Source organism: Ascidiella aspersa, chromosome 5 (genome assembly GCF_963924565.1).
Source record: "Ascidiella aspersa chromosome 5, kaAscAspe10.2, whole genome shotgun sequence".
NCBI classification, from domain to species: Eukaryota; Metazoa; Chordata; class Ascidiacea; order Phlebobranchia; family Ascidiidae; genus Ascidiella; species Ascidiella aspersa.
In genome coordinates, this window is record NC_139451.1 from 590452 (window position 1) to 604059 (window position 13608).

At 34.9% G+C, this 13608-nt stretch overlaps 1 protein-coding gene across 1 annotated transcript; it reads left to right on the plus strand.

Annotated features, from left to right (window-relative positions):
* Window positions 1-1073: 1073 nt before the first annotated feature.
* On the plus strand, window positions 1074-11582 carry LOC146141391 (uncharacterized). The gene is made up of 11 exons (XM_083390097.1): window positions 1074-2539; window positions 2954-3039; window positions 3778-3886; window positions 4167-4252; window positions 4880-4982; window positions 6373-6469; window positions 7040-7096; window positions 7291-7532; window positions 8606-8767; window positions 9442-9603; window positions 11400-11582. Exons 1-11 carry the CDS (start codon window positions 1259-1261, stop codon window positions 11580-11582), a joined length of 2568 nt encoding a protein of 855 aa, XP_083246223.1. The 5' UTR covers window positions 1074-1258.
* The last annotated feature ends 2026 nt before the right edge of the window (window positions 11583-13608 follow it).

The following is a 13608-nucleotide window of genomic DNA, read 5'->3' on the forward strand; positions in this document are numbered from 1 at the left end:
AACTTACTACGTTTTGTAAATTAGCTTATTTTTAGAGAAACTACTTATCTTGATGCCAAGAATAAATAAGTACATTATAACCTGTTATTAAAACTTTGGGAGAACTTTTGACAATAATTTCTTTACAAGCATAACATGAAAACATGCAATAAATAATTACTAAGAGTTGGTTGTTACATTATTACAGAGCAGCATGCTTATTTTAGTGACTCAGAAAACGGTAACTCTGGCTATGGCGCTCTGATATCAGAATCGAGCTTTCAAACCTTTAGTGACCAGTCAGTAAAAGGATATTTTTATTGCTACCTGTGCCACAATGTCATAAAGATGACTGAAATCTACACTTATGACAAAACCACGATCCGACAAAAGTTTTTGGTAGTTTAAATAGTTCATTTGAAAGCGTTTATTCAATATGAAATGATTTGCTGGGTTATCACTTCGCACTGTGCTTTTGTCAAGGATCTTCAGTTTATAGAGAATATCTGTTCTACAGATTCAGATACAGTGATCGAGGTGTATTTTACCTTCACATGTTTCATCAGCAACTATCACACATCCTTACAGACACTACCTTTATTTTTCCTCTTTGCAATCTTCACTCCTATTTCAACAAACCATATTTATCTGCCCCTTTCCTTTTAAAACATTCGCAAAGTGCAGAGCTTAGCACAGTTAGAGCAATGGACACTTCACTTGAAATTTCACATTTTCCAAACCTGGTGATTTGAGTTAATTGAGAAATTTGGCCTCGGTAGACTTGAGTTCGTTCAAAGTAACATCTTTTAGCTTTAGCACCTGAACTTAGCAAATCTGGTTTTCAATATAGTGCAACCAACAAGTTTCTGTTGTGTTCAACGTTAAGAAATGATTTTAGAAAACAGCAAAAAATAATGGTTATAATTACAAAGACAGCCAACACTTTAAGAAGTTTTCAGCATAATATATGAAACTAAAATCTTTAAAAAATAAATAGTTTCGAGTAACAAACACACAAAATTAACCCAAATCTAAAACAACACATTCTATATGAAAACAAAATTTATGGAAATAAGGCATTTATAATCAAAAGGGAATCGTTAAACTTCAGCTTAAAACCATTAAATTGGGCTCATGAAAAAAAAAATTCACAATTTTTGCATCAATTTAAAGAAACAAACTAAATCTGAAACTTATCTTTGATTAAGGTCAGTTGGGAAATGAAACTGTGAAGGAAATATCAGATCTTCTGCAACAAAACTTCAAGCTAATTAACCCAATGGGCTTAAAATACAACGAAGAGACTTTTCCACAAGATATCCACCCTCAGTTAGCAAACGTTGATAACTTTTATGAGGGTCAATTGGCCAAGAATAAAGAATACAGCCCAACATCACGCCAGACAAATAGAGATTTTGCGAGGTCACGCAAAGTTAGTTTCAAACAATTAAAGGAAATTATCCATTCCGGAAAATATAGCATTTTAGTCGGGGGACCTGGTTCTGGTAAAACCACTCTTTCTAAGAAGCTTGCCCAATCTGATGTAAAGCTTGTGATGCACAGATGCCTGAAGATTCCCAATGACGAAAAATTAACCTTAAAAGAGTTGATAGTTGATAATGCTTATCCACGTCTCGGCAAAAAAGCAAGGGACAAAGTCTTTAAATGGATAAAAAGGAATCCTTCAAAATGTGTCTTTATATTTGATGGTTACGATCAAGCCACTTGGTCACTTGATAATGTAAAGGCCATAAATGCTGCAGTTCATACTCGCTTGTCAGTTGAACAAATAATTGCCAATCTTTGTGGCAAAAAATTTCTACCTGGTGCCTCAATAGCTCTTACGTCCAGGCCACATTCCATTGTTTTCCTCCAGGAAGAATTACGCCCTGAAAATCTGTTTTACCTGATAGATTTTGAGTTTGAAGATATGCGAAAAATATTTTTTGCTTTTGCCGGTGAAGAAGCCCAGAGAATATGGGACACATTTAACAGCCAAGCACCCATGTTACTTGATCTTTGTCTTATCCCAATTATGCTTCAATTGACCCTTTTAGCTGCTTTGGGTGCAGATGATGTCACTGAACTTCGCAACACCACTCAGGTTTTCACTGTTTTGCTGAAAAACTTAAGGCACTCGAAACATGCTAGGGCTGGCGATATTGAATCAATGTACAGCACCTTAGGTGAACTTGCTTACAATGCTACTAAGAACTCCACTGTAGTAATGACCCATCAGCAAATAAAGGAAAAGGGTTTGAGTGACAAGGATGTACAGGATTTAATAATATCTGTCCCTGGGTTAGAAAGGTTTAACCAGAAGCTGTTCGAAGGTGAACAGAAACTAATATTCCATCACCAAACACTTCAAGAATATCTCTGCTCTTTGTACATCAGCCAGAACATGAGTTTGGACGAGTTTAGTCAGATAGTTAAGAAACTGGTCTCTGATCCTCACTGGGCGATGGTGAGAAGATTCGAATGTGGACTTCTACTCGGCAGCACATTTACTGTTCCAGGACCTTCTATACAAGCAACACAGCAACCAACTGAACAACAGGTTCGTATGTTCTGTATTTATGTGATATAATATTTCTAGAAGGTTTTACAACATGCGTCTAATATTTATTTGCAAAAGCTGTCTTTCCTGAGTGCATAATGGCTGGCTACAAAATGGGTGCGTACACAATAAAAAATTCTGCGCTACAAATGTCTTTAAGCCCAAAACTTTATGAAATGTTTAACATACCTTCTAGTTGACTTTATATTTACGATTTAAATATGGCAAAGTGTAAATAACAAAAATATAATTTTCTGTAATATTTGTTCAAATATCTAAGCCAAAGAGTTTAATTTTTTAATTTTTTTGACAAAATTGGCCAAAATAAAAAAAATCATCTTAGGTTTTTTGGAAATCTGAATTTTTAGTGAAATAGGTTTATTTTATCTTGTAATTTTATCAGTTTTATTTTAGATTGCTACTGATCGGAACAAACCTGAAAAGTCTCAGCTTAATCAACAATCAAAAAGCCCAGCAGCCCAATGCACTTCAAACTATTGGTTTGTCACCAATAAAAAATAAATATTTATTTTTCCTGTACAGCTTAGTTGGTACAGCTACGTTTCCAGTATGACAAAGGTTTTGAATTAAAAATCTCACCACAGGCTTATTTTACTAGCCTTGTCTTGCTTACAGTCCTTAATAGAACAAACGATTTCAGTTATTCCTCTGACGACTCCCTGTGTAAATTGCTGCGATTAGTGGGTCAATATTGGGTCTCATTATTGCACCAGATACTTACAAAAATAAATTTACTAAAGTAACATTACTGCCTTGTTTAGTAGAAAATATAGAGCAAAATGTTTCGATACTGCTTGATGCAGAATATCAGCCAATCTTATCGGTAAAATATTTTACATGTCTCTAGTTGTGAATTTGTATCTCGCCACAAAAAATGTTTCTTATCTTGTTTGCATAGAATTCTTCAAAACATTTAACTAGTTTATGTTTTGGAAAGCTTACTTGAAAATGTGGTGTGGTGTATGATTTATATGTAACGTTATTTATGATAAGTGTGACTTCATATGGCGGAAACATACTATATGCACACAGTTGTATATGTGGTTTAGTTTAACTTGTACATATTTAGTTTATTGTTTACAAAACTGGTAATATTTTTCGATTTTAAATGTAACCAATAACTTTTTTAAAGCTCCAGTATTTGCTTGGAACATAACTATTTGTTAGATCTGTTAAATCAAAATGTGTTTGTAATAAATGTTGTGGTTGTTTTCCAGTCGTTCTGACCAGAGATCCGAAAGTTCCTATCAACTATCAGAGTTGGTACAATACGCCTTAGTTCGGTTAACTGCTATAAAAGGAATACAGCAATTAATTGACGAACAGGTTTGTATGTTCTGTATTTGTGCGATACAATATTTGTAGAAGGTTTTACAACATGCGTCTAATATTTATTTGCATAAGCTGTATTTACTGAGTGCATAGGGGCTGGGTACAAAATGGGTTTGATGCATAATAACAATTTCTCCGCTACAAAAAATATTTAAGCCCAAAACGTTTTGAAATGCTTAACATACCTTCTAATTCATCTTTGATTTTCATGAAATCTCAAACTTTAGTAAAATAGGCTTATTTTCACCTTGTAATTTAACAGTTTTTATTTTAGATTGCTACTGATCGGAACAAACCTGAAAAGTCTCTGCTTAATCAACAATCAAAAAGCACAGCAGCCCAATGCACTTCAACATATCGGTTTGTCACCAATAAAAAATAAATATTTATTTCTCCTGTACAGCTTAGTTGGTACAGCCACGGTTCCAGAATGACAAAGGTTTTGAATTAAAAATCTCACCACAAATTGATTTTACTAGCCTTGTCTTGCTTACAGTCCTTAATAGAACAAACGATTTCAATTAGGCGTCTGACAACCTATGCATGCTGCGATTAGTGGGTCAATATTGGGTCTCATTATTGCACCAGATACTTACAAAAATAAATTTACTAAAGTAACATTACTGCCTTGTTTAGTAGAAAATATCGAGCAAAATTTTTCGATACTGCTTGATGCAGAATATTAGCCAATCTTATCGGTGAATATTTTACATATCTCTAGTTGTGAGTTTGTATCTCGACACAAATTTTTTTTTATCTTGTTTGCATAGAATTCTTTAAAAAACAGTATATGAACACAGTTGTATATGTGGTTCAGCTTAATATGCTTACATTTAGTTTATTGTTTTCAAAACTGGTAGTGTGTTTCTATTTTAAATGTAACCAATAACTTTTTTAAAGGTCTACTATTTGCTTGGAACATACCTAGTTGTGAAATCTGTTGTTAACCAAAATGTGTTTGTAATCAGTGTTGTGGTTGTTTTCCAGTCGTTCTGACCAAGAAAGTTCCAATCCACGACCAGAGTTGGGACAAGACACCTCAGTTCGGCCAACTGCTATACAAGCAACACAGCAACCAACTGACCAACAGGTTTCTATGTTCTGTATATGTGTGATATAATATTTGTAGAAGGTTTTACAACATGCGTCTAATGTTTGTTTGCATAAGCTGCATTAACTGAGTGCATAGGGGCTAGGGACAAAATGGGTGTGATGCATAATAATAATTTCTCCAAAACAAAAAATATTTAAGCCCAAAACATTTTGAAATGCTTAACATACCTTCTAATTCATCTTTGATTTTCTTGAAATCTCAAACTTGGCGTTGGAACAATCGCTAAAACCGGTCTGGCTAGGCCAAAACTGGTCCGGCCTTTAAAATCTTTATTCTTTAAAATCTGATAAGAAGCCTGCAAACAGTTCAAATGGTTAAGGTAAACTATGCCTAAACTAAATATAGTAAATATCACCCTCTTTTTGAAACCCTTCAGTGCAAGTTAAAGTTTTATTATTATTAAAAACAAATTTTCAACCGCCCGGTGATATACTGAAAATGCATTAATTTAAACCGATAAAATGAGGAAATATGTGAGAATATATAATCTAACCTTATTTAATCAAAATATACAATGAATGAAAAGTCCTTTTTCAACCTCCCCCCACCCCCAAGAAAAAATCGCTATTACTTTATCCTACGCAGAGCATATATATTTTATCGATTTTACGGTAATATTCGCTATATTTAGTTTAAACGACAAGATGTGATGATATCTCTGAAATATACCTTTTTCACAAAGATAATATCAGTTGGTCTTATTGTTGCCAGTGGTGGTGGGCCTATTTTTTTTGGTTTGCCCCCGGCTTAATCCGTCCCTGATCATTAGCTTTCGATAATTTCTTTTCGATTTTACGGTAATATTTAGTATATTTACTCTAAGCATAGTTTACTTCAACCATGTGGACTTTTTCCAGGCTACTTATTATTTAAGGATAAATAAGCGATTTTGAAGGCCGGACCAGTTTTGGCCTAGCCGGACCTGTTTTAGCGGTTGTTCCAACGCCAAAATAGATCCGACCGGATCAATTTTGGCTCCGGACCGAATTTCGCGTTACAGTACAACATGCGCCTAATGTTTATTTGCATAAGCTGTATACTGATTGAATAGGGCTCTGATTAAAGCTGGCTTTACTGCTATACAGAGTATTGATTAATAATTTTGGTTGTTATGATGCAATGTGTATCTATATATATATATGCAGCTAACTTGCAAATTTATTTAATATTTACTATAATAAAGAATATATAATTAAAAATTTCGGAAACTGGAAAAAAGCAGGTGGTACGCAGCAACATTAAAAACCACTTGGTGGCCAGAAAAACTTGACAAGGTATTGGACCCACAATGCTGGCACAAACATTTAACTCAATATTTATTAACAGCTTTAGTGGTATTAGGTCAAATAGCTATGTTTGTATACAGGTTGCCAATCAACAACCATCAACATCTGCCACTCAACCAAGTCAATTTGATGTCGATCAAACCTTAACTGACAATTCGCAGAACCAACAAAATAAAAGTAAGTGGCAATTTTTAAACTTGGCTATACTTAAACTTGTTTTCAACAAGAATAACTCAAATGGCCAAACATTGTTGTACTAGAAAGTGCTTAGTGTGCTAATATGCTTTTAAATTAATTACTATGTTTTTAATTATGTTAGTGGTTTTCAGCAGAATTTCGGAAAATGTAGGTTATTTGTTTAAAGCTGATGTTAAAGGTGAAATGACAATTTAATCCAGTCAGTGGTTATTATTTAAACTGGCTTTTAAATCCTGACTTTTTTATATAAATTAAGTTGTCCAACCTGGTATTGTTAATTATAAGATTTAATCCACTTTATGTATTTATTGTTACTGTAAACATCTTGCACAACCAACATATATACAATTAAACGGCGATAAGCATTAGATTAGACAAGGCGACAACTAATATCAAAACATTCACTAGTCTGCTGCCATCTTGTGGTTAAATAGTCGTGTAAATAACAAGTAAATAGCGATAAAGTCAAACATTTATAGTATGACATACATAACTGTTAAAACAACAGTTAACAGTTGTGATTATTGATAATGATTTCCATGTTCACAGTCAAGGCTGAGATGTTCTACGAACACTTTCTTGAGGAATTCAAACGAAACCCTAGAAGTAAGAATATTTCATTTCTGTTACTTTGTGATAATTTTACTTACCTGATTTGTTTTAATTTTTACACCCGTTAATAAAACACCGTTGTTTTCATACTTGTGATGTCACAATGCCCTTTACTGGTTTCACCTCATTTGTTTGTTGTTTCTTTGTTTCTTTTTCCTAATATTTATTAAATATAAAGTTGTGTTTAGAAATTGGAATGATTGTTGATTTGCAAGAATGCAATGAAGAAGTCATCATATCCTTCGCAAAGCACTTCCCTGTGGAGGCTGATTTTAACGGCCAAACCATCGGAACAAGTTCATGCCACGCTTTGGGGCGGATGCTCCAGCATGTCGACAAAACAATCGAGTTGTTGGATCTGGAGAACTGCCAAGTGACAAGTCAAGGTTTGGAATACATTTGCAAAGGAATCGGGAAAATGACTCACAAGGTAAAGTGATTTATTGTTGGCATTTTGTTGTTGAATGATACGGCGACCAACTTTTATATTTTACTTGACTCATATGGTGACCTTCCAAAATAGGTTTTAAAGTAAAATATAAGAGTTGGTCATGGAAAAAATACCATACGTCAGGATGTTTCCTGAAATGTCAGGAAAGTTATTGTTCAAATCTGTGCCAGGGAGAAATGATCAGCTTATATGTCTGGGATTTAACCGTACTGTATAAAATACACAACGCCAATACGATAATTTTAACTATAATTAATTGAATTTTTTTCCTGTTTCGTAAATAAGTTAGTATTCAAAGGACTTTAACTTTTGCTATTTATTGTTAACATCTAAATCTAAAATTTACGTTATTGCTTTATGGAACAAAATGGCAAGAGATATTGAAAACTCACAAGTGAAATGCGAGCAAATGTTACTTGCTTTAAAAATAGTAAAAAATAAATGGAAAGGAAAGTGTTTAGTTTGCAACCCAGGCACAATTGTCTCAGTTTCATGCAAATGTATATCGCGCACTTAAATCACATCTTGGTTGTTATAAACATAGCAAAGCAGTAAAAGGTGTTTCAGGGTCAGCTAAGGTGACGAAATATTTTGCCACAACAGGAAGTAAGGCGGAAGATGACGTCACTGCTGACGAGGGTACTTATGCTTTTCACACAGTTAAGCACCACAATAACTTTCTATCAATGATTTTTACGTCATCTTTGCTAAAGAAACGTTTCCCGATTCTGTATATCCATAACTCCCCACGAACTAAAGATTTTGCCAATTTTACAATAGAAATGCAGTGTGTCTCATCGCACCCTCGAAAATAAAATTTTGTTCAACTATGCGAAGCCATTTTTCGCTCTACACTCGAGACGCGATTGTTTTCCGTCTTTTTGATATAAATACGTCACGTTTTGTAACTTTATGACGTAACTTGTGACGTCCCCTGATCTGGAGTTGGTCAATGCAACCGTAGTAAGTTTGTCCACGATTTCTCGTTTCAAAATATGGCAACCCTACAGTACCTTTCTAAATTTATTCCGCTCGTCATTTTGTTGTTTTAGATCAAGTTGCTGGTTCTGAGTGATAACCACATCGACGACGAAGGAGCTCTTGAGCTTTCTCGCGTCCTCCCAAACATCGAGGAGTTGGATCTGAGGAGCTGCAACCTGACAAGTCAAGGTTTGAAACACATTTGCAAAGGAATCGGGAAAATGACTCACAAGGTAAAATGCTTTATTGTCGACATTTTGTTGTTCAATGTTATCGCGACTAGGAATGTTCAAAGTAGAATCCTAAGGTATTCTAGAATAACATGTTTCGAACCAAAAATTACGTATTCAGAATTTTGATTCCTAGTGTATTATTTATTTACCTTCTATTTTTAGTTGAAATATCAATTATACATATATAGGCGTAAGCGACGAATCAGCAATTAATCATAAATTTTTTTCTAACATTTCGATATAGTAATCGAAAAATTAAATTCCAAATGATTTACATTCTAAACAACTGCCATTTAAAGCATTTGTTTAATTACAGTACATAACTACACGAAAAAAATATATATACAAAAAACGATGTCGCCTTAACTTAATATTTAGTAAATATAGGAAGTGAAAATGCAACACAATAAATTCTTTACTATTGAAAAAGTGTGCCCTAGTTTTATCCCTGATTAACTGACGTTGCGGTGATAATAAGATGCGTAAAGTATACACAGCTAACATATAACGGCGGAGACCTTTTTTAATTTGGTTTTCGCCCGCGACTGGAAAAAAGTTGCCCACCCCTGCCCTAAAGCTTGAAAGTGTGTTGAAAGCACGATTTGACATTGACCTTGTTGCTCACATTAATCGACCTTTCTAAATCCAATCCGCTCGTCAATTTGTTGTTTCAGATCAAGTTGCTGTATCTGAGTTATAACCGCATCGACGACGAAGGAGCTCTTGAGCTTTCTCGCGTCCTCCCAAACATCGAGCAGTTGGAGGTCGATAATTGTGACATCACTGAGGAAGGCAAAGAGGTGATCAGATCAAAACTGAGAGAACTTGGACTTGACGTGAGTAATAACAACAAACAAATAAATAAAAAACCTACATCACTGACTTGAGAAGCCACTGTGTTACGTCACAATATAACAAGGTTGATCTAACGGCAACAAACAAAAACACCAACCAATAGCTGAGCGGGAACTGTAAAGCATTGCTGGAGCGAAAATAAAAAAAAGTGAAGTGCTGTAAAAAGCGAAACCTTTTTTATTTATTTTTAAATAATTTACTGGCGTGAAAAAATGACCTAATGTTTGTTTTGTTTGTCATATTTGTATAATTCCTAGAATAGTATAACAAACTAGATGAAATAGGCCTACCCGGTCTTCTTCAGGTTAAATAGATTTTCTAACTGATAAGCACTAATATAGTTGAACAAGCTGTGTAAATTAATTACATCATTTTCAAAATCAACCTGAATTTTCGTAGTTAAACGAAATGAAACAATCCATTATGCTGTTGGTTCTTCATCACTATTGTATATTGCGTTATTTTATATTATTACTTTTAACCTTATTAATATTTATTTAGATTAACATGAATTCTGACGGAATTGTTCTGCTCAGCTAAAATTATGTCGAATGTATCTATATTATAATATAAATATTTTACGGCCAACCAAACTGGTTAGCAAATAATATTGCAGACAACATGTTTATACTGAAACTTCAAACATAATCGCATTTGCATGAAGCAACTATACTAAACATAATATACAGTGCGGTATTTTTTATGTAACGCACGGTATAGTTTTACAGGTTTTTGTAAAATTGGGCCCCGCCCATCGCGGAGTCGCTCGATATGTGGGAACATGGCTGGCGTAGATTCGAAGTTGTTGCCGGTTTTTGAGCCCGGCGCACGGCTCTGTCCGATTTCTTGAATAGCAAGCATTTTAGCACCAGAATGGAGCGCATTTTCACGTTTTCAATACATATTTATTTTACTATATAGTGTTCAAAGATGTAAAATATGCTCCACTCGGGTTTAGGTTTAAGAGGCGAGGACTTAAACGGTGTTCAACTTACATCGCCCTTAAAGGTATCTACATATCGATATACGGCCAGTATATTTAAATTTAACATAATTCCTGAGTAAGTTTTTAAGGCCGCGAATTATAAGCCCTTTGAAATGCCGCCATGAACGAACCAAACCGCAAATTTACTGATTACGTTTTAACATTTCGCACTGTTTCAAAAACAACGAGCATAAAAGTTTCAACTTTGCAAGGGCGATGACTTTAATCGTTAACTTCGGGCCAAAAACTAAACCAAGACCGTGAAATATGTGTGATTGATTTTGATAAAATCGTGTTTCAGCAGCGCATTTTCCCAAGTTTCTTGTACGGGACAACACTAGATTAGAAGCACGTCAATCGCCACCTGCAATAAACAAAGGTCGTTATCCCAGGTGTTATTTTGTCACAATTAGCGCAACATCTGCACCGAGCTGCTTGTTAAACCAGCTAAAATATAAGATTCGGTTGAGGGAAAATAAGTTTGTTAATTGCAAATCTCGTACTTAAAACTAGCCTGTGGTGAGTTTCGAACTCATGACCTCGGTTATACCGGGAACGTCGCTCAACAACTGAGGTACACAGGCTCAGAGAGGAGCAAGTCGAGAAACAACCATAGCACCGTTGCCTCCTGCATCCTGTTCGTAAAACGAGTCTGTGGTGAGGTTCGAACTCATGACCTCGGTTATACCGGGACCGTCGCTCTACAACTGAGCTATGCAGGCTCACAATGGATTAAGTCGAGAAACAACCAAAGCATCGTTGCTTAACACATTCTGTATTCCATAAATTTAGGAGCGCCTTGTTCGTCATACTTCTGCATTAGTTGGAAGTGGTGGAGCAAGATCGGAGGTTGGAGGTTGCGTGGTGGAAATCCCACCAGGTGCTTTGGATCGTCAAGTTGACATCAAACTTACTTCCTACTATGGAAAGAATGAACAAGAGTATGTAAGTGGATCAGGGTTTCGGACCTTTTAGTAAGTGATTATCGCTTTTTGTTTGTTTTAGTCAGGGTTTACCTCACCGTCTGAAGCTGCGTTTTTTTCAGTGTAATTGGGTAACGCGTCTCGCTAATTCGCAACCAAAATCAAACGCAAAACGACTTTTTCGTTTCCTGTTTGGTCGACCGTAAACGCAGGATATTTTTTCTTTTTCGCTTTTCGTTATTGGTTCAGGTTGGCTGACCAGCAAGTGTGTGTTCGACAATTAATAACATCCATCAAGCGGTCGCTGTAATTTATCGGGCCCGCCGACAAACTATACACGAGTCCATTTCAAATACTTATTGACTATTTTAACTACTAAAGTGCGAAAAAACGAAGGTCTTACTATATCCGGTTTGTTCATGTTTTGATGCTGTATTTTGAACTAGATGAGCGCTTTTTTACTGTTGCGCTGCGGAAGGCTTCCAAGTGCGTCGAGGACAAACGGAAAAGTATTAAACAATATTAAACATGTATTTTCTAACCCTTTTTTTCAGCCGTTAATTGGCTGTTTATAACGTTTTCTTGATTATATATGACGTCATTACACATTTGAAAATTTGGGACCCCCTTTTTGAATCCCTAGATACGCCCCTGGCTGAACATCGGCTTTGTGGCGGCCCCAATACTAATTGCGTAACTATACCAGCAAAGCTTTTGGCAAACTTTCTGAAAACAAATAGCATCAATAAATTAGTAGCAAAATAAGAGTAATGGTGACAATGTTTGACCGCAAAACTTGGACACTAAATTATAAACAGAAATTCAATTCATTGGATTTTAGTACTGTTTTTAAACCTCTTCCAAACCCAAAAACTAAGCATAGCTATAACAGCTCTGGTCTGTCGACCATAAGTGCAAAAGTTGAAAATTCGGCACCCCCCTGCGCTTTTTGATTTTCTGGATACGCCCTTGAATTATATGCAGTGACAATGTTTGGCTGCGCCCTTTTTTGTCACTACGAACACTAAATTACTTTTTTTTGTCACTACGAACACTAAATTACACAAACACTAAATTACATTTACGAACACTAAATTATTTACGAACACTAAATACGAACACTGCGAACACTAAATGCGAACTACGAACACTAAATACGAACCTATTACGAACACTAAATACGAACACTAAATTACATTTTAACTATGTTCTTTTCTTTTGTATATGTAGTGATAATGTTTGGCTGCGCCCTTTTTTGTCACTACGAACACTAAATTACTTTTTTTTGTCACTACGAACACTAAATTACACAAACACTAAATTACATTTACGAACACTAAATTATTTACGAACACTAAATACGAACACTGCGAACACTAAATGCGAACTACGAACACTAAATACGAACCTATTACGAACACTAAATACGAACACTAAATTACATTTTAACTATGTTCTTTTCTTTTGTATATGTAGTGATAATGTTTGGCTGCGCCCTTTTTTGTCACTACGAACACTAAATTACTTTTTTTTGTCACTACGAACACTAAATTACACAAACACTAAATTACATTTACGAACACTAAATTATTTACGAACACTAAATACGAACACTGCGAACACTAAATGCGAACTACGAACACTAAATACGAACCTATTACGAACACTAAATACGAACACTAAATTACATTTTAACTATGTTCTTTTCTTTTGTATATGTAGTGATAATGTTTGGCTGCAGACCTTTTTTGTCACTACGAACACTAAATTACTTTTTTTTGTCACTACGAACACTAAATTACAAGCAAAATCCATTGGATTTTAGTAACATTTTTAAACCTCTCACAACAGTGTTTCTCAACCTTTTTGCTGCAATTCAATAACTAAGTATAACAGCCCTAGTGACCTAATGCTCTTGTTCAATAAAAAAAATCACATGAAGACATTAGCATAAGTAGGTTTGAATTTTAACAATATGAGCCATGCTTTTGTATTTGCTTGAGACAAGCTGCGTAAATGAATTACATCATTTTCAAAATCAACCTTCATTTTTCGTAGTTAAACAAAATGAAACAATC